This window comes from Salvia hispanica, chromosome 5 (genome assembly GCF_029641045.1).
Source record: "Salvia hispanica isolate PSC_SH4W2 chromosome 5, Shi_PSC_v1, whole genome shotgun sequence".
NCBI classification, from domain to species: Eukaryota; Viridiplantae; Streptophyta; class Magnoliopsida; order Lamiales; family Lamiaceae; genus Salvia; species Salvia hispanica.
Window position 1 is genome coordinate 8,211,995 of NC_142696.1, and position 24,962 is coordinate 8,236,956.

At 37.0% G+C, this 24,962-nt stretch overlaps 5 protein-coding genes and 1 pseudogene across 7 annotated transcripts; 4 read left to right on the plus strand and 2 right to left on the minus strand.

Moving 5' to 3' along the window:
- The first annotated feature begins 4,065 nt into the window (after nucleotides 1-4,065).
- LOC125190600 (splicing factor Prp18 family protein) lies at nucleotides 4,066-6,924 on the plus strand. The gene is made up of 2 exons (XM_048087931.2): nucleotides 4,066-5,081; nucleotides 6,287-6,924. Exons 1-2 carry the CDS (start codon nucleotides 4,248-4,250, stop codon nucleotides 6,695-6,697), a joined length of 1,245 nt encoding a protein of 414 aa, XP_047943888.1. The 5' UTR covers nucleotides 4,066-4,247; the 3' UTR covers nucleotides 6,698-6,924.
- Nucleotides 6,925-7,186: 262 nt separating this feature from the next.
- On the minus strand, nucleotides 7,187-9,412 carry LOC125187577 (spindle pole body-associated protein). The gene is made up of 3 exons (XM_048084196.2): nucleotides 9,093-9,412; nucleotides 7,604-7,745; nucleotides 7,187-7,424 (listed from the first exon to the last, which is right to left on the minus strand). Exons 1-3 carry the CDS (start codon nucleotides 9,380-9,382, stop codon nucleotides 7,335-7,337), a joined length of 522 nt encoding a protein of 173 aa, XP_047940153.2. The 5' UTR covers nucleotides 9,383-9,412; the 3' UTR covers nucleotides 7,187-7,334.
- A 1,696-nt stretch (nucleotides 9,413-11,108) lies between these two features.
- On the plus strand, nucleotides 11,109-13,159 carry LOC125186683 (small ribosomal subunit protein uS13z/uS13y/uS13x-like). Its single transcript, XM_048083097.1, has 4 exons — nucleotides 11,109-11,242; nucleotides 11,325-11,485; nucleotides 12,569-12,757; nucleotides 12,843-13,159. Exons 1-4 carry the CDS (start codon nucleotides 11,240-11,242, stop codon nucleotides 12,946-12,948), a joined length of 459 nt encoding a protein of 152 aa, XP_047939054.1. The 5' UTR covers nucleotides 11,109-11,239; the 3' UTR covers nucleotides 12,949-13,159.
- Nucleotides 13,160-15,071: 1,912 nt separating this feature from the next.
- On the minus strand, nucleotides 15,072-15,997 carry RAB28 (responsive to abscisic acid 28). Its single transcript, XM_048083193.2, has 2 exons — nucleotides 15,676-15,997; nucleotides 15,072-15,605 (listed from the first exon to the last, which is right to left on the minus strand). The coding sequence occupies exons 1-2, from the start codon at nucleotides 15,949-15,951 to the stop codon at nucleotides 15,450-15,452; spliced, it is 432 nt and encodes a 143-aa protein (XP_047939150.1). The 5' UTR covers nucleotides 15,952-15,997; the 3' UTR covers nucleotides 15,072-15,449.
- Nucleotides 15,998-18,213: 2,216 nt separating this feature from the next.
- LOC125190207 (uncharacterized) lies at nucleotides 18,214-20,853 on the plus strand. Of its 3 annotated transcripts, XR_007170867.2 has the most exons (4): nucleotides 18,214-18,428; nucleotides 18,580-19,545; nucleotides 19,654-20,550; nucleotides 20,643-20,853. XR_007170867.2 is itself a non-coding variant. In XM_048087430.2 (2 exons), exon 2 carries the CDS (start codon nucleotides 18,845-18,847, stop codon nucleotides 19,514-19,516), a length of 672 nt encoding a protein of 223 aa, XP_047943387.1. In that variant the 5' UTR covers nucleotides 18,215-18,428; nucleotides 18,580-18,844; the 3' UTR covers nucleotides 19,517-20,853. The 3 variants fall into 3 exon arrangements, 1 of the variants encoding a protein (XP_047943387.1); XR_007170866.2 differs by having other exon boundaries at nucleotides 18,215-18,428; nucleotides 18,580-20,550; XM_048087430.2 differs by having other exon boundaries at nucleotides 18,215-18,428; nucleotides 18,580-20,853.
- On the plus strand, nucleotides 19,797-24,479 carry LOC148924309 (uncharacterized; annotated as a pseudogene).
- Nucleotides 24,480-24,962: the final 483 nt, after the last annotated feature.

Sequence of the window (24,962 nt, forward strand, 5' to 3'; positions counted from 1 at the left end):
ATTCCAAAAAGGATTTCTTCTGTCTTCTTTATTTAAATCCTAGTATTCTGGTGAGATCAGCCCACACTAATATCGGAGTACAGTTCGGGAACCAGAGAGATGATTTGTGGTATAGTATTCAAAGCGTCACATGGAGAAGCTACTAGCCATCTTCAATTCTTTGGAGAATTAATTAGGTATTATTTCTGCTCCGCTCCGTAGAAAAACATGTTTTAGGTTTCAATATTCTTAAAGCATGATTAATTCAAGTTATGAGCATGATACATGTGAGAATTACGCGAATAGATTTTGTCCAAATAATCCGCTAAATAGATCTGATTATTATGTGATTTATTTGTGCGATTAATTATTGTTAAATTATGTTAATCCGTCGCACCGCTTCCGCTGCCAGTTCCTTCACCAACCCCATCCCCAATCCATATATCAAAGTCATCACCCCATGCATCGACATATCCCACATTACTAGCCCATACATCCACAGACCTCACACTAACAACCTCAGCAGCCCCAGTCCCTACATCACTTAAACCAAGCTCTTGTGTTAGTTGACTAACTAACACATCATTTTCATGGACTGCATAAACGCCCACTATCCCTCTCTAGACTCCTAATTCAGTCATCTCCATTGATGTCTCCATTGATGAGATGTTGTCAAACAATCTCACCAGTCCTTCGTCTAAGCTCATCCCAGGCTTCAAGTAATAATAATACATCAACACCAAGCTTCTCGAGCACATCGTCAACTTCAAGTTTGGACCACATATTTGGGTCACAGTTGTCAATGTACTACTCCTACCCACCAATATAACATTTTCCACCAAAATCTAACAGCATACCAGAGTGCATCAGCCTTGTTGTGAAAGAACCATCTACATTGCAAAAAGATATAATCAGCACTTAGCACAAGTTTTTACCAACACACTCAAACACAAAACTACACCAACATATTTAAATACAAAACTTCATCAACACACTTAAATACAAAACTGCACCAAAAACTTAAACAATTATACAAAACACAGCACCAACCACACAAATGCACCAACACACTTAAAGAAAATAATTAATCACACCAGTTAAGAAAATAATTGAAAATGTGTTAACTTCCCAAGGCAGGGGGGGTTGACTATGTAAAACCTCGTTTGCTTCAACCGCGTACAAGTCCACAACACATCTATCTACTCCTAAAACCGCCATCTCCGTGGATGAGTTATTGTCAAAAACCTAACCAACCCTTCATCCATGTTCATCCCCGGCTTCAAGAAATAATAGTCCAGGCCACGTACATCAACACAACCTTCTCCAGAGAATCATTAACTTCCAACTTTGACCACTTGTCTGGATCACATTTATGGATGTGTTCAACTTCCCCACCCACGTATTGTTTTCCAATTGTGTTAACCAGTGGTGGAATCTTGTTGTGAATGTCTCATCTATATTCCAAAAATATCAGGTTAGTCCTAATTAATTGCAGTGAGCAATATGAAACAACTTTGGTCCCCACCAACTTGCTTGTTCCCCCAGCACAAAAATATTCACAATAAAATATAAGGCAGAGCACACAAATCCAAAATAAAAAATGGAACATACCCTACATGCTCATAAAGAACACAATCCGGCCAAACACAAAAAAGCACAGCAAAAACAAAACAACATTGCACTTTTCTGGACACACACGATCCACACAACACCAATAACTCATACTTTGATCTACCCTCACTCAATCACAATATCTGTAGCCATATTTGGGCACCACGACCAAACAACAAACAATATTCGATATGTTCCCCCAAAAAATTACTATAAAGTCAGTCACATACGTTAATCGACCCAAGATACCTAACACTAATCAATAAAAAATCATATATATCTCACAACCCCAAACCTAATCAATAAAAATTTTACCTTCACAGGTTGAAAGCGGATGATTTTGAGGCGGAGCTCGTACAGGAGGGTTTTGAGGCGGCATGGGTTGTGGAGAGTTTTGAGGCGGCGGGGATTGGGGTGTATTTACAGTCGCTGTCGAAGGACCAGGACCTGAAGAAACAGCCTTCCTCCTCCGCATGTACAGCCGAGTGACCTTGGGTTTATTCACTCTTTTTCAGGCGTGCTGTTGCGAGTTCGTCGTTTCGAAGAATTGGGTAGAGTTTCGACGAAGTTTGCTTGAGAAGAAGAATGATGAACGATGCTTCGAATTCCTTTTGTTTCTAAATGTGATTTTAAGTGTTGTTTGTTTGATTTTGCCTAAGTGTTGTATTTTTTATTTTGAAAAAGTTTTTTTTTGTTTGCATTTGTTTTAATATATTTTCCAGGTATGTTGCTTCCACTTTTTGCTAATAGAAATTAAGGACTTTAATTAGGTGTAACTAATTATAATTAGTAATTTAATTTGGTCAAATTTGGATTACAAAGCAATCACCAATATTTATTAACGACGTCGTCAATTTTGGACTAATTACGGTCCGAGTTCATTTGTGAGGGACTCAACAATCAAAAAGATAATGTTCAAGACTAAATTCGTAAACCAACCATATGTTTGGGACCACATTTGGCCTTTAGGCCATCCGCATCCGTGTCTCAATACCGTCTTATCCCTTAACTATTCATGAGCCCCACTGCACTTTTTACCTCATCTCTTAACTAAGAGCTATCACTTGCATCTATCCATCTCTTAACCATCCCATCCCTTAACTATTCATTCAATTTCATTTTTTATTTTTATTTCCAACAAATTCAATTAATAAAAACACACTTTATTAAATAAAAGAAAATTACAATTTAAAATCTTAAAAAAAATAAAAAAACACATAATTAAAATCCTAAAAAATAAAAAGACATAATTTAAAGTACTATAAATTAAAAATTGTACCCTTAAATTGTAAAAACTATTCCTCCGGCGAATCATCCCCCGAAGGCGGTGGCGGTGCCCTCAAGCTAGGTGGAGGCTGAATACCAAATTGATTTGTCAGATACACAATGCCGACAAGATGGGCTTGATATTGGGGAGGCGTCATGCGGGAAGTGTCAACCATCGTGGCGGTGAAGTACATGGACATTAGGGAGGACGGCGGCCCATGGGAACCCGCCTGGCTTGATTCACCTCGGCCCCTCCCCCTCCCCCTCTAGCCGCCTTCGCTGCCTTATTCCCTTGCGGCCGACGTCGTATACCGGAGGAAACACTTGCGGGTTTGTTGATTCCCGAGGTTGGGATCGTTCGACGTATTGATCCAAGCATCGAACAGAACCATAGTCTCTGCTTGTGTGTATGGATGACGGTCGCCGTCCTCCACCGCCTCCGGAGTGTGTTCCTCTGGAATATCCTCTCTAATTTGAGATAATCCTTGCCTTTGTGAGCTCCTCGGACCCCAGGGAGGACGATAGTATGCATCAACTGGAAAAGATGGTGTTTGGTACGCCGGCGTCGCCGAGCCTTGGGTGCTCGGCGACGAACCGGAACCGGAAGCACCTAAAACATTGTACATGCCCCCCAGTCAACAAACGCGTTCAAGTCGTAGTTGCCGCCCTCACCGCCGGAGTTTCCGTCACCGGACATTTTTGCAGAAATTAGAGAGGAAAAAGAGATGATATGATAGTGTTGTGAAAGTGTAGTGTTTGTGAGAGTGTAGTGTTTGTGTGTGGAAATTGAATTATATTTATAGATGAAAGTGGGAAAAAAGAAAAAAAATTTAAAAAAAAGTGTAAAAAAAATGGTCGAAAAAAATGATCAACTTTTTTTTTATTATTCAGATTTTTTTAAAAAAATAATAATTAAAAATAGCCTAAAATTGACACCTACTCGCCGACTGTGCGAGTGGGCGTCGATTTTATGCTATTTTTAATCGACGCACAGTCGGCGAGTGGGTGTCACGCCCCAACCACTGCTCGCTACGTGACCGACGCGCGTGACGAGACAGCCCGCATCCCACCCCTTCCCCCGAGCTAAGCGACGAGACGGAGCACCCGCAGCAGCATCTCGCTGCGGTCTCGTCCCGCAGCCCGCAGCGAGACTGGATGCTCTAAAGTCTCCTACAAATTATCCATATCGAAGTCCGAATTTAAACTGTTTCTTATTAACGAAAATACCCTTCTTCAACAAAGCTACTACCCAAACCTGAAGAAAACCCTAGCTAGCCCCAGATCCCCAATCCACATTTCACTTACGCACTCTTTAATCGAACCAATCTTCGCCATAACTGAATCGATACTTATTGAATCGAACCAATCTTCGCCATAATTGAACCGACACTATGGACATTCTCAAGCAGGAAATGCTGAAGAAACGGCAGAGTCTGGAGCAGGACGTCGGCGGAAAGAAGTTTTTCAAGCGTTCCGAAATCGAGCAGAAACGACTCCAGCGGCTGCGCGAGGAGGAGAAGCGGGAATCCGAAGCCAAAGCCCTCCTCAAGAAGCAGCTGCAGCAAGATCACCAGAGTAAGGATACGAAATCTTCCTCATCAGACCCAAATTCCAACACCGACACCTCCAAATCCAAGCCCGAATCTTCTTCGTCCAAATCCCTGGTCGAGGAGCAGAACATCGACAATCTCAATCTACCCAAGCAGGAGGTGATCCGCCGCCTCCGGTTTCTCAAACAGCCGGTGACGCTCTTCGGCGAAGACGACGAGGCGAGGCTCGACCGCCTCAAGTACGTGCTGAAGGCCGGGCTATTCGAGGTAGACGACGATATGACGGAAGGGCAGACGAATGACTTCCTGCGGGATATTGTGGAGCTGAAGAAGCGGCAGAAGTCGGGGATTGTGAGCGACAGGAAGAGGAAGTCGAGGGAGGATCGAGGCGAGGATGAGGATGGTGGGGATGGGGATAAGGATCTCAGCGGCGACGGGGCATCTTCGGGGGTTGATCACGACAAGGATATTAAGAGAATGAAGGCGAATTTTGAGGAGTTGTGCGATGAAGATAAGATTTTGGTGTTTTTCAAGAAGTTGTTGAATGAGTGGAATCAGGAGCTTGATGAGATGAATGAGACGGAAAAGAGGACCGCTAAAGGGAAGTCGATGGTGGCAACGTTTAAGCAATGTGCTCGGTATTTGAGTCCATTGTTCAAATTCTGCAGAAAGAAGGTGAGTTTTGAGTAATTTCTTTCACTCTTCTGATTTTACATTCCTCTTTATATACAATTGAATTGATGGTTTGATTAATCTAGAGCAATTGGTGTTGGATTTAGCCTCAATTGATGCATTAAAAGTTTCTAACAAAGGTATATGGTCAATATTTACTAGCTATTTTCAACCTTGTTAGATAAATTTATTGCTACAACCACCATCCCAGTTTCACAATTCGTAGAAAAAAGTGTGAGGCGGGAAAGTGGCAGTGGTAGCGCATAACAGGTGTAGGAATGTAGGTACAAGCAAATAGACTTTGTATACCTTTTAAAATATTTATATTGTTCTACCTCGAAATGTAGTGCGAACAACGTAGGCATGATAACATTTTACTATCTCTAAACTTGTTATGCATAAATGGATCTGCTTCTTGTAATTAACAACTTTGTAAGTTACGGGCATTATCATGTGCCATGGTGATGAATTTAGGCAAAGTTGATTAGGATGGGATAGATAGCACTTGCCATCTTTTCATGCATTTGAGTTTGTATTGATGCTTGGGCTAGATTGTTTCAGTTTATCTATGGGGAGGACATCAATGTCGGTTGGAGTTTTGTTTATGAGGAATTCAGTTTAGGATGGGATAACACTTGATCTATGTTTTCAGTCATGTAGGTGACTAAAGCAAAACCCAGTGTCAAATTTCCATTCATGTGCAACTAACTTGTAACGGCTTTCACTAGCAGCTATGCTATACATGGATAAAGCGTTTTTTTTCTCTTGCTTAGAGATGTTAGGTAGTCGAGGTTTGTTTGAGGGATTCTGGCAAACAATATTTTACGAAGTTCTGACCAATGTGCCGAAAGAAAAGGCTTAGTTTTTTCTGAGTCTGCTTCTGTAATGCGTACAGTAGTGCTTGTATAACAAATGACAAATTTGATTCTAAAAAAAAGTAATCACAATATTTTGATGCATTACAATTTTAGTGTAAAGAAAATATTGTTTCTTTATTTTGATGCTTTATAATTTTAGTGATATGTGATTTATCATTGATCTGTAAAGGTAAGGATAAAAATTATTGGTGAGAGAGGTTGAAAAATAGTGAGCATATACTATTTGTTTTCTGTCTATATTGCTGGCTGCCCATACAAGTGATGATTTATTTTGAAGGTGCAGACAAACTTAGGACTCAATGACTTATGTTTGCCTTTGTTCGTTTCTAGGTTCTTCCTGATGATATCCGGCAGGCATTGATGATTGTTGTCAAATGCTGTATGAAACGGGACTACCTAGCTGCGATGGATCACTACATTAAAATGGCCATCGGGAATGCTCCCTGGCCCATTGGAGTTACTATGGTTGGTATCCACGAACGTTCTGCACGTGAGAAGATCTACACAAACAGTGTGGCACACATCATGAATGATGAGACTACCCGTAAGTATTTACAATCTATCAAAAGGCTGATGACTTTTGCCCAACGACGATATCCAACAATGCCTTCCAAAGCTGTTGAGTTCAACAGCCTGGCCAACGGTAGTGATCTGCAGTCGCTGCTAGCTGAGGAGATGATGTCCGAAGGGAAACAAGCTGAAGAGAGGCTTCTACTGACAGGTGCCCCCAAGGATGACTAAGTTTAGCATGTTTGGAAATGTAAAGACAGGATCTTTGTCAAAGGAAGAGGTCTCGGATTCAATTCCCCGTGTAACCGTCTCCTTCGATTATAAGCTATGTGTACGCACGTATCTGGAAAAGTGTAATGATACAGATGTATTTTAACTCTGTGGCTGTTGTCGTCAGCGTTCATTTCCTCTGTGACATTTACGTTGCGTGTTGAGTAAGTTGATGATTTTGGCCTCAATTTTATTTACAGGCAATTTTCATGATGTAGGTATGGTAGTATTTATCGTGTATTTATTACTATAATCTTTCATAAATTCTTTTATTTTAGTCGAACGCGAAATAATATGATGTTTCATTAAATAGATCATGAAATGTGTATGCATAAAAAAGTATATTGGCAAAAATAAATCTAAAAATATGATGGTTTGCAATGATAGTGTGTGACATTCGTTGACACACAATGTAGGCAAGCTTTTCAGTGAAATTCGAAATCCCATCAGTTGTTAAGAAATACTACTAACTTTATTAGTATAATACACAGTATATTTCGAGAAAATATCATCAGTAGTTACTAGAGAGAACATATTAACAATACTTGTGAAAAGTACTACAGATTTTCCTCCTGACCAAAAAAGGTTTGTTCCGCCTTCAGCTTCGTCTTCCTGTTTTCATCCCGTACGTATCTTCCTGGCCACTTGTTACCTTGTTCCGTCGCTCTGTGATCATATCCGAATATGCCTGAGAGTAAAGAACAAAGCGAACTTCCTTTAGTATCAAGCAGAGGATGTGGTTATCAGTTAGAGCCTAGAGGAGCAGCAGAAGATTGAAGTATACTTGCAGTCATGAAAACTAGCAGCATTAACTTTGATGTGAAGAGAAATACATGAGTATGAATGAGAATATTGAGGTAGCCATACCTTTGGATAAGAGTAGAGAAATATGTACCACCACAAACAAATTAGGGTTGCTGCAATTGAAGTAACCACGACTGAGTTCAAAATTAGCCAGCTGGCTGTAATTATTCCAGTTCCGGACAGCAGAATTGTCCATGGCTGGCACCTGAAACATTAGGAATGTAAATAACAATACAACTTAGGTTGGAAAGTAAACTAAGAAGTGGCTGAAAATTGGGGCATAGACTGATATTTTCCCAAATAAGAACATTAACATATTTCACAACCAATGGTTCTTCAAGACCACACAACAAGTATTGATGTTATGGCTGTGCAAATAGCAATAGAAAGACTAAAGTGTTACATATGGAAGCTGTTAAACCGTTAATCTGCTGAAGCTTGTAGTTGCAACGGATGGAGCTGGAAACAAAAGAGAGAAATCCTTGTTGGGGTTTTGGATTATCTTGATGCCAGTTCTAGTTACATTTTTTGTAACCAAGACATGTGGTTTGTTGACTGTTGTTGAATAAAAATCATCATCCTTTGTCTGTGAACATAGATCTTACAATCGAACGACGTAAAACTCCTTTGTGTTTTTGAATCGATTTGCATTGCAGTTTGTCGATCATTCAATCAAAACATTTATATGGCAACTGCAAGGTTTGAGGCTGAAAAATTCTCTGGCAAGAACGACTTCGGTTTGTGGAGGATAAAAATGAAGGCCACGCTAATTCAACAAGGGTTGGCTGAGGCTTTGATAGTGGATCCAAAGAAGAAGGAAGAAGAAGGAGATGAGAAATCCCCATCCAAGAAAGGGGAGTTGATGGAGAAGGCACACAGACACAGTGCCTTTGTCCTTCGTCTCAGCGATAAAGTCCAGCACAAAGTGTGGCAGGAGACCTCCGCATGGGGGAAGCAAGAGAAACTCTACATTACAAAATCTCTAGGAGACAGGTTGTACAAAACGCAGAAGTTGTACTCCTATCGTTTTGAGATGACAACGGGATAAATAAGTGAACAGCAGGATGAATTGAGCTAATCTATAGACGATCTTGAAAATATAGACGCCGGCTTAGAGGATGAGAACAAGGCAAAATCATTCTTCTGAAGTGCTATAACCAACTCAAAGAAAAGACTATCACATTACATTGAGAACTGAGGAAGTTCAAAAAAGCAGTCTTGGGTATAAGGATCCATCTAGAGAAAGCTTGTCAAAATATTCATATTACATTTAAGATTATTCCATAGAGCTCCAATGGATCTACTACTTCATATAGCTTAATTAGTGGTAAATACAAATTAAGTGGTAAAGCCATTTTTTCAGTAATCATGGACAAGTAAAATTGCAATAACTTCCAACTTCAAACCAGTTGCACAATAAGCTAACAAAATGTATTAAAATCATTATTTGAAGGAAAATAAAATAAAATTTCAAGGAATGAAAAGGCAGGGTTTTTTTTAATATATTAAATAATATTACAGTATGAGAGAAAAGGGGAAATAGGTTATATACCAAGAAGGTTTGGTGTCCCAAACGGATTCATACTCGAGGGAGAGATAATTGAGATAGCTATCCATGTCCTGTACGACGCCGTTTTCGTCGAAGAAGGAGGGTTCTTGAACTGGGTCGACTCCATCGCCAAACTCGCTCCTCCTAATAATGGTTGTTTTGCTTCTGCTAATGTGGGAATTCTTGAAAAGCGAAGAGAGCTTTGAGCTGGAAATTGCAGGAATTTGTGGGGAATAAAATGAAGAAGATAAGTTGTGAATAATGGGAGAGTGGCTCTGGAGCAGAGATATCATTTTTATTAGTGAAATGCAAGTTTGATGGAGATTGTGCTTATTTAATTTTGTATTCCAACTAAATATATATATATATATATAAATGGGGAAAACGCCAATAAAATTATGAATTAGTCTACAGAGTTTCATTTTGTTATCTTGGTTGACTATAAATTCAAGTCACATTTCGATGATACTAGTACTAGTAGATGCATATTACAATACCTCATTTAACAAAATTTTGTTTGATTATCTTATTTAATTCACGTTTCTATAATTTTTTTCAAATTTGTATCATAACATCGCATTCAAATGTTGGAAGTTCTCAAGTAGATTAGCTTGAAACACAAAATATATTATTATTACTAATTCAAGACACAAGAAATATAGTGATATTCGGCCCACTAATGAAAGACACAGACAGAGCACACTATCTCAAGCTTATCACATCATAACCCTAGATCCACATCCACACTTTGGCCACGCAATAGCTTCTCACCACAAAACCCTCACACTCGCGAAGAAGAACGAACAATGTAAAAAACCCTCAAGCTCACACACAAATCAAGAAAATTAGGCTGGAAACCTTGTATAGAGAAAGAGAAATGTTGCATGAGAGAGAAAAGAGAGAGAAAGAAGGGTCACCGAGGCTAAAAGGAGTCGGCGAGCCCAAACCTCCTAGAAGGTGACACGTGTCTAGGGTTCCAAGAATTGGGCAACCAAAGTCGAAGTGGATATTGGGCCGGAACTTAAAATGTGGTTGGGCTTCCTGAAAAGGGCCGCAAACTTCATAGTAAAATTTTATAGATTGTGTTCAATAGATGATGAATATAAAACAAATACGATCCTTAATATAATTAAATTAATTTAAGTTTGAGCATGACTACATGTATTGAAGCTATCATAAGATTCATAACCATGCAAAACTAGTTCTTATCAACTAGGTTTTCCCTTGGTTTTCATAAGCTTTAAGACTCCTTTGTTTCAGTTTAATTAATTCCATTCATCTCTTTGCTTAGTCTAGAAGCTTTACGGTCTATCTGTATTCTTTGGTTTAACATCTATTTACTAGTTTTGACATTGTTATTTTGCAATTAAAATTATACTCTCTCCGTCTCAATAAATATAAAATATTTGGTTTTCGGCATAAGATTTCATGTAGTATTATTTTGTGAGTTAATGAAAAGAAATAAAAAAATAGAAATGATATTGTTTCCATTTTAGAAAATATTTCATTTTTAATAAAAAAAAAACGTTTTTTTAACAGAATATACAGAATATATGAAATTATCTATTATTGTTTTGTCGCCAATGCTTTGAAAATAATACCCTAAAACAAATAACAATTTCCTTCTTTATTTTAATACAAGAACTTCAGAATAATGAAAACTACATACTGTATAATCAAAATATTAAACATAACCTTGACGTCGGACCAGAGTGTGGACTGAATCGCCTTTTTTTGCTGCAATATTAAACATAATCTTGCTTTTAACCTGATATTTATGTGCAATTTGACTACGATTCTTTTTTTAGTTATAATTGATCAGAACATGTAATGCGCAATCTTTTATTAATAATCAATTGCACATTTATGAGCGTGTTTTATTTGAAAGAAAAATGATATTGCTATAAATTTTTCTAACAGACGGCTTTTATTCAAGTAAAGTCGGGTTAATTTTACTAATCAGTAGTATAACTCAATTATTATGACCAAAATTTAGTAAGCGATTAATGTTAATTTTCTCATATTTCGGCCCAATTTATTAGGAGCCCAAACTTATGGGCTTAGGGTTCGTATAAATTATGGTTCGTTTCAGGGTTTTGTAAATTTCTTCATCAGAGTTTCGACGGCTCAGGGAACCCTAGTCCACACCAATGGTTCGTCTCTGTGAAATTATCACCGTGTGATTTCTGCGATATGTTCTTCTCTGGATATTGATTCGTTTGTTCAATTTTGCAGTCGCTTGTTGCAAACGAGGATTTCCAGCACATTCTGCGTGTGCAGAACACAAACGTCGATGGCAAGCAGAAGATCATGTTCGCCATGACCTCGATTAAGGGTATCGGTCGCCGTTTCTCCAACATTGTATGTAAGAAAGCTGATATCGACATGAACAAGAGGTTTCACTCTTTCTCACACTCCAATTTAATATTTCGATTTTGGTTTCTCATTCACTAGATTCGCTGTATTTGCACTCCTAATTTCATAGGTTGCTTGCTAGATTTGATTTAATATGATTAAGAAATCTGTTACTCCTTCCTTTTCCTGGAAAAGAGTTAGGAACTCTGTAAATGAAACAGATTTTAATGCAAAATTGGTAAAGAGAGTGGAAGAAATAAAATAGATAAATTAAGAGAGAGTTTCAGAAAAAGTAGTGAAATTAGTGTTACGGATTTTGGGGTCATTTGCATTTTTAGAAAACGGACTAAAAAGGAAAGAATTTCTATTTTTAGGACACTGAAATAGTATATCTTTTATTGTGTGTTCTTACATAATACTCCTTCCGTCCCACAAAAGATCCCACACTTGTCGGCCGGGATTTTAGGAGGTTTTGTTTTGTGTGTTAAATAGAGAGAGAAAATATAGTTTTTATATTCATGTGAGAGAGAACTTTTTGTGACATTTTTTGTGGGACAAACTAAAAAGGAAAGTGTGACATCATTTGTGGTACGGGAGGGAGTAAAAGATTATGTAACAAACATAATGAGTCATAGCCACCTGTCATATTAAAATAGATAATTATATGATAATGAGTCATAACAAAAGGTACCTTAGATGTTAGGTTTACTAGGTAAATTATGCACTTTGAACTGAATTTTGTGCGTTTTTGAGGTTCCTAGTCATGCCTTCGGTCACAGTTTTATTTCCTGTGTTTACTGTGTTTATTTCCTGTGTTTATTCATCCAAAATTTGTATTTCAAAACAGTCTCTTCTGTTTACAATCAACTGTCTTATACAGTAAGAATTTTTGAAATAATTGTGTTTTAATCTAAAGGATAATGATTTATGATTTATATCTACGTCATCCAGAGTTAGATTTATGTTTAATCTTGTTGAATTTTTTTTAACTATTTGGACTTGGTTGCTGGTATATATTTATTTATGTTTCTGAAATTAAATGATGTTTTACTTTTATGTATTCTTGCCATGTTTGAGTGTTTTGTAGTAAAATGCGTAAAAGTTGTTTGTAATGGCTTATACAGGGCTGGCGAGTTGACTGCTGCTGAGTTAGATAGCTTAATGGTGATCGTGGCGAATCCCCGCCAGTTCAAGATCCCAGACTGGTTTCTGAATAGGAAGAAGGATTACAAGGACGGTAAGTTCTCCCAAGTGACGTCCAACGCCTTGGACATGAAGCTCAGGGACGACCTTGAACGCTTGAAGAAGATCAGGTCAGATTCTTCAAACATCCATGTGTTTTTGTATTAACAAGTCGATCTTCACCTTATTTTTGTATCTTGTATTTGATAACTGCAGGAACCACCGTGGTCTTCGTCACTATTGGGGCCTTCGTGTGCGTGGTCAGCACACCAAGACTACTGGTCGCAGGGGAAAGACTGTTGGTGTCTCAAAGAAGCGATAAGAATCTAGTTTCTCTGTCTTATGGATATCTAGGCTTTCTATCAATTATATATGTCTTGAGTTTTTTTATTGTTGAAGATTTGAATTTCGGATTCTGCTTCAGTTTTGTTCTTGCAATTTGGTCTGGGACGCAAGTCGATAAAATTTTTGATAAACTTATAATGTTTGTGATCCTTGATCAGTAATAATTGCATTTGTGATGATTTTGTTAATTTGGATTGCGCCGTTTGATATCCTACATATTTGAAAATATCTTTTTACAAGTCCAGATTCTATCTTAATCAATTGTGCTAGCTTTTGATGTTTCAATGACTGGCCTTGCATAACTACTCCCTTTATTTAGGTTAGATATACATTGTTGGGATGACATAGGACTTGATGTACTTATATTTTAAAAAGTTTAAAAGAGAAAAGTTTGTAGAATGTGTTAAATAGAGTGATGATTTGAATAGCGTGTAAATCTATAGGATTAGATTCTAAATTTACAACTAAAAAATAAAAACCCCGAACAACACTAACTCAGATGGGTATAACTCTAGATATTCACCATTGCGTATTCTCTCGTATAGTAGACAATTGATTTAACAAATCGATAACAATTTTGATAAAATAAATGTATTATATTGAATTTTAAAATTATATTAAAAAAAACTCAGAACTGAAATTTCAAAATTTTGGTTTGGTTCGTTTCAAATATTCGATTTTTGGTTTTTTGTTTCACCCTAACAAATCGTTAACAATTTTGAAAAAGTAAATGTATTAAATTGAATCTTTAAATTATGAGTATTAAAAAACTCAAATCTTTAAAGTAAATTTCGGTTAGGTTCGGTTGAATATTCAATTTTCGATTTTTTGTTTTAGGTCCGTCCTCCAAAGTTTGTCCGAATTGGAATTTTTCCAAAAATAGACATTAAATACACTCATCATCTCCTTAATGTGGAACCCTTATTCCACTACACATCTTCATTTAATACAAAGTCAAACAATTTCTTAAAATCGCACCGGGTCAAACTGGGACAAACTTTGTGGGATGGAGGGAGTAATTAATAGTGGGTGGCTAGTGAAATACAAAGATTGAGAAATACGGAGTAATAATTATTAAGTCTAATGTATGCTTACTCCCTCCATTCCATTTAAGGCGAATCATTTCCATTTCAGCACAATATTTAATATACTGTTGTTTAGTATGTTAAGTAAAGAGTACATAAATTAGAATAAATATTACTCTATCCGTCCCAAAAAAATAAGGACATCTGGAACGACACGGGAATTAATACATAAATGATAAAGTAAGAGAGATGAGGAGAAGAGTAGTTAAAATAGTGTTAGTGGATAGTGGGACCCACATTATTATTAGTGTTTAATGATGTATCATACTGGTATAAGATTTAAATGAATTTAATGTATATGAAAGGAAACGAGATATTTTTATGGGACAGACAAAAAAGAAAAGTGTTCATATTTTTATGGGATGGAAGGAGCAATGTTTCCACTTTTAGAAATGTATCACTTTGAGTGGACATCCAAAAAAAATAAAATGTGTCATTTTGAACATTCTCGTTCGTTACTAGGATGAGAGATGATTCCCAATGTGAATCCTTCCAATGCTATACTACACAGTGCCATTCATCGAGTTAATCTAGTTTTTTTACATTAGAACTAATAATGCACACGTAGTTAGAGTAGTTTTCTAGTTCATGTTTCAACCACAAATTGATCATCTTGAAGTTGCGCGATAGTTATGGGATACTAAAGGGATGTTTAGTCATGGGATCATGTTCAGGAAGAATAATCATTTGGAGATTCAGGACTACACATATGCAGATTATGCTAGAAATCTGAACAAGAAATTCATATCGGGATATATCACCTTCATTTGTGGAAATTTGGTACCTCAAGAAGAAAAAACAAAAAGGTTGCCCTATCTAATGCAGAAGTAGCATTCAAAGGTATCAAGAGTGGGTTGACCGAAGTGTTATGAGTTATGACTGAGGAAGTTGATGGGAGAAGTGTGTTTAAATTGACATGAACTTGCCAAGTTTTTTATTTTATTTTTTTGATTAAAATCATCACAAAAGAGACAAAATCAACCACATCAAAGGTTGACAAATACTTCATCAAATTGAACAAAATAAAACGTACTCCAACATTAGCAAGTATCCACCATATTTACATACTCCATCCGTCCCACTTTAATTGATGCATTTTTCTTTTTGGGATGTCTCAATCTAAATGACACATTTCTAAATATAGAAACATCACTTTCTCTACTTTTTCTCTATCTCTTACTTTATTCTCTACACTTTACTCACAAAAAAACATTACATAAAATCTCGTGCGGACTTAAAAATGCTCCACTTAGAGTGGGACGGAAGGATGGGAATACAAAAGAACATGTTTGTCATGTGTGTGAGTTGACCTAGTAGTGAAGTCGTTGATATCCGAGGCCAAAGGGTCTTGACAGTATCATTAAATTTATATTCATTTTCCTATAAAAAAGAATCACTTCTGATTAAGCCTGGCAGCGGCCGCGACGTTTGCGGCGACGCCGCCTGGGTTCGTGGGTTGATCATCATTGTTCCTCAGCTCCGCATATATCACCCTTTGCGCATCTTCCCTTGTCACCGCCTTATCGCCCACCAATTTCTCACTAGCATCCTACAAAATCAATCACACATAAATATAAAGAACAAATCCATCACATTTTCAAATTCAAAATATTATTTACGGTCAAAACGTCAGCGAGCGTGGTCTTCTCTTCACCCCTCGTAGTCTTCATGTTGTATGCGGCCGCAGATTCAGCTTCTGCGCCGATGCCACCGGGCACAAGGTGGCCAAGCCCGGTTGCGCGATCCTCTGCCGCTTGTATCGCGGCAACGTCACTCTTGTCAATCGCCTTGTTTCCCGCGGAGAGGGCTGTCGCTTCCAGCGCCTCTCCTATCGTGACTGCGTCGTCGTCGTCGCCACCTGCTTCTCCCGTAGAGTTAGTCCGATCGATTTCCATCTCCGACGCTCGTATATATAAACTAGATCAAATATGTAGTTTTCTTTTCTATGTAAATAATCTTAATTAAATTATTGTGGATGCTTTAGTTTTATATTGTTTTCCTATAAAACCTCTCAATACACATATTCAAGCACACGTGGTCAAACGATGCATGATTTTCGATGCGTATAGTTTTTAATACAATTCGTCGTCCATTTACTACTTACTAGTACTAAAGTTTATCATAATAAGTGCACTTTTATTATTAAGGATTAGTCTAAGACTAAATTAGCACATACCCCCTCTAACCCACGATAAAAGTCACATTTTGCCATTTTAGTCCGTCTCACAATAAGAGTTACATTTCACTTTTTTACCATAAATAGTAAGTCGGTCCCACGTACTACTACCTCACTTCACTTCACATTCTACTAACTCACTTCACTCACATTTTATTATAAAAGCAATATTAAAAAAATGCTCCATATTCCACTAACTTTTTCAACCCACTATTCCTTACTTTTCTTAAAACCCGTGCCCACAACAAGAGTGACTCCTATTATGGTACGGAGGGAGTAAAATATTTCAAATCTGCATAAATAATTGTGGAGTAGATAATTACACAGACTTACTTTTTTTTAACAATTATATAGATTTACTTGTCCACTAACAACTTTCAGTTAAAATGCGCAGTTGGTTTCAGAGGGGCAGAGTTGCAACAGTGATAGCCACCAACTAGGCGATGGTGTCCGACAGTTGTTAAAGTTGCAAGACCTGGCGGGACCACCCTTGATGGCCAGGCAGATTCGTTGAAGACATCGCTTCACTTGATATGCTCTGACGACCTTTGGGGTTGTTTTGGCTACCTGGAACATCGAGCGGATAATGTGCCTCCTTATCTATTATGGATTTATCGTCAATGGTGAATACCAACTACTATAGAATCAACGAAATTGAACTTTCACAACAACAACACGTAAAGGGCGAGAAACCTGCCTATTGGGGTTGGATGATTTGAAGCAGTACACCGTAAAGGAGTTGAAGTAACTTACATACATTAAGACTTTTAACTTTTAGAAATTTTATTTTTTAATATTATTGTTTATACTTTCCTCTCCATCTATACCTAACATACAAAACAAAACTTAGTGGTGCAAATTTGGTTCTCGAATTTCGGGTATACCCGATCCCGACCCAGTATCCGACAGGTTTTGGGTACGCGAAACCCGAAATTATGGGTTCGGGTACATATTTGGGTAGTTAATGTTAGGATTTTTCGGGTTTAGGGTACCCGAAATCTGTATTAGGGTACCCAACTACACGATAAAACCCGATTAATTATGTATTTGTGATAAATATTTTTATTTAGTATAGGGCCTACGGTGCGTAGGGTAAATTTAATCACATTTAGATTTATGAATTATTTTAGTATAATGCTAACCGATTTAGGGTTGCTTTGACATTTTATTATTCTATTATCTACACTTTAATAGTCCTTTATATTTGTGTATTGTTTTATTTAAACATTATGCTGCATTATTTATGTTCTTACTTTTTATCTTTTCAATATATAATTATGCTTTCTCCATTTCATTTACATGTTCATTTAAAAATTAAAAAAAATATTTTAATCTCTTCTGAGTTTCAATTTATGCCAAATTTTTTCTTATTTTAAAGTTAAATAATGTCTATTTTTCTGACGTCTATTATATATTTATATGGTCATAGAATCATAATCTAGAGAAAGCTAAAACATTAGAATTGAAGTTCAAACTTTTAATAATAGTCAATAAATAGTGGTATTGCGTTATTTTTAATAATTTCTATTCTCATCCCAATATAATTTGTAAAAATAGATTAAATTTGAAATATAATAATTTCGAGTTTATGGGTACCTGATTAATTGGGTTTGGGTACTCACATCAGATATTAGGGTATCCAAATTCACATATAGGTCGGATATTGGATATGATATTTTTGAAATTTCGAATTTGGGTACCCGTGGGCTACCTGAATTTGCAAGCCTTACCCTCCCAAAATCCTATCTCATCCCAATTCTGGTATTTAACTTTTATAAAGTAGATGATGATCAAAAGAATAAAAAATTAAACTTAAATTTGTAGAAATAGTATGAATTTAGGTTCAATGAATATATTGAGAGGAAGGAGTGAAAAAAATGGTATGTCATCAATTTTGCAGCATCGAATTTAAATCAAGGGCAGAATCGTCCATCCACGATTGTATAGGGACTTTGATGTCAGTAATAATTGGCAGTCAAATTAAAAGTACATTTGAGATCCGGCGATTTCTCCTTTCGCAGATGATTTCAAAGCAAAAGCTCGCCTGTGTCTGTGTGTATTGATTCCCATTTCTCCCCTCACTATTCACTTTCCTATATTCCACTCTCTTCGCAAACGTAATCAGTGCTGTATTCTGTAGAGCGAGAAAGAAGAAATCTAACTCTTAGATTGACCTCGCTACACTCCAACCATCAGGTATTCCTCGATTTGGATCCTTTTGCTGCTTATTTTTTTGCTTTCGTGTTTCTATGTGTTGAGCTTCTATCCTTAATTCTCGTTTTGGATTTTATTTTCGAATCTATGTCGTCATTTTCGCTTTGCGTTTGCTCTTGTTTGTTGCGTGTAGATCTGAAGCAGAAACTCAAGTGTGAGAAGGCGATTGATGTGGATTTGATGCGTGGGTATGGTTTACTGAAAATTGGTTTTGATTTGCTCAGATTTGGGTGGTTTTGGAGGCGATCTGAAGTTTACGGTCGTTTAGTATTGTTTTAATTTTTTTCCCGGAGATGTGATTGTTGTTATGTGACAATTTGGAGTTTGTTTTACATGTGATTATGAGCAGTTAGGAGAGAAGGGGAAAAAATTGAATTGACTCATTGAGTGGATTTGAGATGGAGACTCTAGTTGTTGCTACTCATCATAGAAATCACCATCAATATTATGGTAGGAATCGTCGCCATAATTCGTCAAAGTTCGATTCATTTGGTTCGGCGGCTTCTGATAATTTTAGGGGAATTAGTTGCTCGACATTTCGGGCTGGGGAAGGGTTACTTCCGACCCCTTTCAGATCTTACTCCCACTCCGATTCCTTATCTACTCCCTTGTCACCCAGAACCCCCTCTCCAACTTCTAGTGAAAACAAAAAGGACCGGAAACCAAATGCCAAAACCCGTATGGTTGCTATCCCAATTAAGATCAAATTCGAAGATGTGGGGAAAGTACATTTCTCTGAACGTTGGGCTGGGCCTGCTTATTGTATAAGCCCTCCACCGAGTTCATTGCCTTTACCGAAGTTCTCAGTGCACCCCAAAAGAACTGTTTCCCTCGACTTGCCTACCTTTGCATCAGAAGTCAATATGCGTCCAATTGCCAAATCTGCACCTGCTTCTCCCACCAGGGGCCGTAGTCCATCACCCATTGATCTTTATGAATATGATCCAAGTTCACCTAGTTATCCTAGAGATGCATTTGACCCCCCTTCTTTTGGCCATCTGTTGGACAGGACTGACTCTGCGACAAAGAACCTTTGTCGCATCCTCAACCTTGATATTACTGATGAATGACGAAACTGCTGAGTTTGCTCAGTGCTCCTGTAAGTAGGGAAGAAGTTTATCTGCTGTTTTAGGTGGTTAGTTGTAGACTCAGTATAAAGAATAAGGTCTATCTGTAGGCTAACTTGCCTTGTTTGCTTTGTGTTTAGAAGTGGTGCTGTTTGTGAAGTTCTGGAAATTTGATGGCTGGATTGGTTGACTTTTGGGGAAGGTATCTGGATATTGGTAATTCTGTTTGGATGGGCTTGGTTGGTTGGTGTTTCTGTTTCTGTTTCTATTTGGTGGGTCAGAAATGGATATTTTGCCTGTACAGTTGTTAGTAGAAGGAAAAGGTAAGGGTAAGGGCGAGCGTATGCTGCCATGGTATTGGATAGCTCTAACATGGTCGTTGATATTGCCCTTGGTCAGTTGAAAATATCTTGACTTAGGGTGTTTGTTGCGGTTGGATTAGCTATAAAGCTCTCTCAAACTTTATGTGGGCTGGCTCATTCTTGCTCTACCTATTACCTCAATACATTCGAGTCCTTTCTTTCTGCAGCTTGTATATATTTCAGGATCCTACTTGGTTAAGCTCTCTAGGATATACCTCTATCTCCTCTCACCCGATACTGCCTGTTATTAGCCTTGCCATTAGTCCTAATCTCGTTAGCTCTCTCTTTTTGCCTGCCAAACTCTTAAATTATGTCTCTTGTAGTTCTATAATTAATCATCACTTGTCCTTCCATCTATTGTTATTTCTTAGCAATAGTTGCTAACTTCTTTGTTGCATTGCAAAGATGTGGATTTCCCTTTGCTATATTTTCTGGTTTTTGAATAGAAAAATGGGAAGGGAAATCAAACTAGATTATCATTCCGCTCTTAGTTCTTAGACTTGGTCCATGTGGAGCTGGGTCTAGTGAGTTTGCTCGTGTCTCTTTGATCTGTGAACATTAATGCTTGGGGTTTGATGGACACTGTTATCTTTTGTGAGCTTTTCCTGCGGCTCTCAATATCTAGAAACTATATTTCTTTGTTTGGCAGGTTTCATAAAAAAAGGCCGTTTACAGGTAATCATGGACAGAGTTTTGTGCTATTTTTATCGTACTTTTTAATGGGCATATAGATTATACATGCATTCTTTTCATTGCAATGGTTTCAGGTGTTTCTGATGTGAGAAAATGATTTCAGTTGATATGTCAATACCTGGCCTCAGTAGACGTGCCCCTCGTTCAGGTGTACTGAATTTTAGTTAGTTTACCATAGCTTGTTTATAATACTTGAGGTTATCTACATTGTCATTCTCTCTTGTTAATGTAGTGAACAATTTGTCTGGTCGATATATCCTAGAATCTCTTATATTTTCTGTTCTATGATTAGTTTTTTGTTATAGGAGTACATCTACTTCTTTTGTGGTGTTCTTACTTTCACATGAAATTTCTATGCATTTGTTATGTGAAATAGTGGATACATTCTGCTGCTTTTGCATGGTATAAGCACCTAGATAGGTAAAATTTGTATCACATGGAGAGTTGATATGGTGTGCTCAGTGTTGGATACTAAAAAATTGAAACATATTTTTTATTTTATTTTATTTTCCTTTCTGTTTTTTGCGGCAAATAATTGCAGCTGCATGATATTCTTGATTGCTGCTGTGATGTATGTTATCCATTATCTAACTACATGCGCATCGTGTGATGGCTGTTTAGTACTCACTCCGTTTTATAAGATGACATATTTGGATAATGACACAAGATTTTAGGAGATGTTTTATGTGTTAAGTGGTGAAAGAAAATAATAGTATATTTTTAATAATGTGACAATTTTTTCCAAATATGGAAATTTTACATTCTTTGTGGGACAAACTAAAGAAAAGTATGACAGATTATAGGATTGAGGGAGTATTTACATAGTTCGGCCTCTCGTTATCTCTGTGTGTGTGTAATAGACTGCCATTCTCTCCCTCGTCGGAAAAGGGTAAAAATAATCTTGCACATTACTCCCTCCGTCTGTCATTAGGAGTCTCATTTCTTGGTGGCATGAGTTTTAAGAAATGTTAAGAAAAATGAGTGGAAAAAAAGTTAGTGGAACATGGGTCATACTTGTATATATTAGTTTTAAATAAATGTGAGTGGAATGCGTTAGTGGAAGGTGGGACCCTATTACCATTTATGGTAAAAGTGAATTGGGACTTCTATTCGCGGACGGACTAAAATGGAAAAATGAGACTCTTATTCACGGACAGAGAGAGTACATCTTAAGGTGTGATAAATAACTTTATGTCAATATCCCTTTTGGAAATTCTGATTTCATTTGAAATAAGAAAGTGAAGCATTAAACATTACTAGTGTTAACACATGTGCTATGCACATGATAAAAGATTTTCATATAATGAAGATATATTAACTTAATATAAAGAATATAGAGTAAATAAGTATAAAAATATATTTACAGATAAGAACTAATTAAAATAAGTATTTGTAATATTATAAACAACAAAAAGATATTTGTACTTCTCTCAACTCACTCTCAATGAAACATTTCATATTTTAGCAGATGATTGTATACTATTTAAATATTTGATATGAGTGTAGTAGTATAAAATTAAAGAAATAATAAAAGAGATGTGTGGATGAAATAGAATGAGGCATACAAATAAAGAAAAATGTAACACTACTATTTATAAAAGAAAAAAAAAGTAAACTATTTGAACAAATAAATAGTTCACCAGTTTTGATTAATAAAATATAAGTATTTATGAATGCAAACAAAAACATAAGAAAAACAATAACTAACCAGTAGTTTATAAAATTTGAAATTGCAATTACTCCATCCGTCCCAGATTAAGAGTCACTTTTTGTCATAGTTTAAGAGTTACATTTAGAATTTCCATATTTGGTCATACTATAATTTTATCCCATTATTCATCAAAATTACATCAAAATGTCATTATCCACATTAAAATAAACCAACACAAAAATTAAAAAGTCAAAAGGGATCCACCTTCAATCAGCTCATTTCGTTTATTACACACTCCACCATCTCACTTCATTTATTAAACACTCCATCATCTCACTTCATTTATTACACATTTCAACACTTTCCATAATAATAAGTGACTCTTAATCCGGGACGGAAGAAGTATAACTAAAAACATAAATTTTAGAATTAAGTTAACAGTCTCAATTAATAAACTAAAATGACAAAAAAAAATTTATTATACTTAAAAACCAATAGTTGATATGTTTCCCTCAGGAATGTTAAGTGATGTAAGCATTTCTTTAAATATGTTTTGAATTACTAAGTAAAAGTTATAAATTTGTAATGGTTATACTAATTATTTAATAATATAATAATAAGCAGCATATATCACTATGAATATTATAATAAAATAAAAAAATATTTTATAACAATCATATCAAAAAATACTAAATTACATTTATAACTTAATAATTAATGTTCTCTCTCCCGTGCTAATTGCCACATTTTTCTTTTTAGGATGTCTCACTCTAAATATATTAACATATATATTGAAAATTTATTTATAAATATAAATAATTTACACATATTTCCTTAAATTAATATACATAAATAAAAAAAATTAAAAATGATGCATACAATTACATGATAGAGTAAATGCCAAATGTGGTCCCTAACATATGACCGTTTTATCAATTTGGTGCTTAACATTATCTTTTTTATTATTTGGTCTCTCACAAATAAACTCGGATCCGAATCGGTTCTCACTTAACAGAACCGTCTAAAACTAACGGTCAATGACATCTAATCAGTTTTTGACATCTAAAAAATAGATCCGGCGACTCCTCCAACTCCGCTCTCGCGAGATCGACTTCGAGAATCCGCCGTCGTGGGAGGATTCTAGGGGAATCGGTCGCCGCCGAATTACAAGGTCAAGTTCATGTGCAGCTACGGCGGGAAGATCCACCCCCCCCCCCTCACGGTAACCAGCTCTCGTACATCGGAGGCGAGACGAAGATCCTCATCGTGGATTGCAGCATCAAATTCGGCTCTCTGCTCCCCAAGCTCACCGCACTCTGCGATTGCGAGAGCATCTCGTTCAAGTACCAGCTCTCGGGGAAGATCTCGACGCGTTGATTTCCGTCACGAACGACGACGATCTGGATGAGCGGTTGTACCGGATATTGCCGAAGCCGACGCGCCTGAGGATTTTCATTTTTCCGACGCTGAATCAGAGCTTGAGCTCGTCGACTAGGAGCTTCGGCTCCGATGATGTTAAATCGGAGAAGGAGAGGTTCGTGGAGGCGTTGAATTCTGCGCCGATTGTCACTGCGCAGCCGCATACGGTGGCGGCAGCGGCTCCTCAGCCGCAGCCGCCGTCTAGTAACGCCGATTTCCTGTTTGGATTTGAGAAAGCGAATGCAATGGCGCCGCAACCACCAATTCAACAACAGATGATGGGGAGAGCTCCGGAGATGGAGGATCCGGTGTTCCTTCAAGCACATGATGAGCGGTCAATTGCGATGGATCCGATCTAGAGCAGATTCAGGATCTGCAGCGGCTGACGCTGGAGGAGCAGCAGCAAGGAGTCTACCGAAGAAATAGCGACGATAATCTCTCCGGCATCTACCATTTTAATTAATGTTTTTATTTTAAATAACGTTGACAGTGTAAAATAAACGGTTCTGTTAAGTGAGGACCGATTCAAATCCGAGTTTATTTGTGAGGGACCAAATAATCAAAAAGATAATGTTAAAGACCAAATTGATAAAACGGTCATATGTTAGGGACCACATTTGGCCTTTACTCTACATGATATAGCCTGAGGTTTGTGTTAAAATCATATACAACAATATTATAAACGATACACAACAATATTCAATACGCTAGACAACAATCTATAGATTGCTGTCTAGCATGTTGGATATTGTTGTCCGAGAAATATTGTTGTATAGTGTATAAAATATTGCTGGCCGTTTTTTTTATCCTTGAACTTTTTTTTATTGCTACATGGCAGTTGATTATTCGTCCACGTGTGCAAATGATTGCTAGGAATGGTGGTATGGTGTTACTTTAAGAGGTAATGACATCCTAACACTCCCCTTTAGCCTGATGTATAAAACTTAATAAAAATTCTAATTAAATAAAAAAAATTTAATTATAGAATTCTGTATTATTAAAAGCCCAAACTAATACACTAAGCTAGCTCATTATTAGATTTAATACAGCAAGCCCAAAGTAATACCTATACATACAAATATACAATGCAATTTTCGTCTACACCTAATTAATACACTATCTCTAAAGTAGCGCCTCCACATCTCTACTCACTCACCTCGCCGCATGTTCTAGCGGGCTTGTGTTCCTTCAACACCCAGCCGTGCCACCGCCGCCGCATGCTCCAGCGGATAAAGATCGGATCTTTGAATGAATCCTCCGCCGCCGTCGTACTTCTCTCTCCTTCCTCTTCTTTTTCGTCTTCTCAACTTTCCTCCCCATCTCC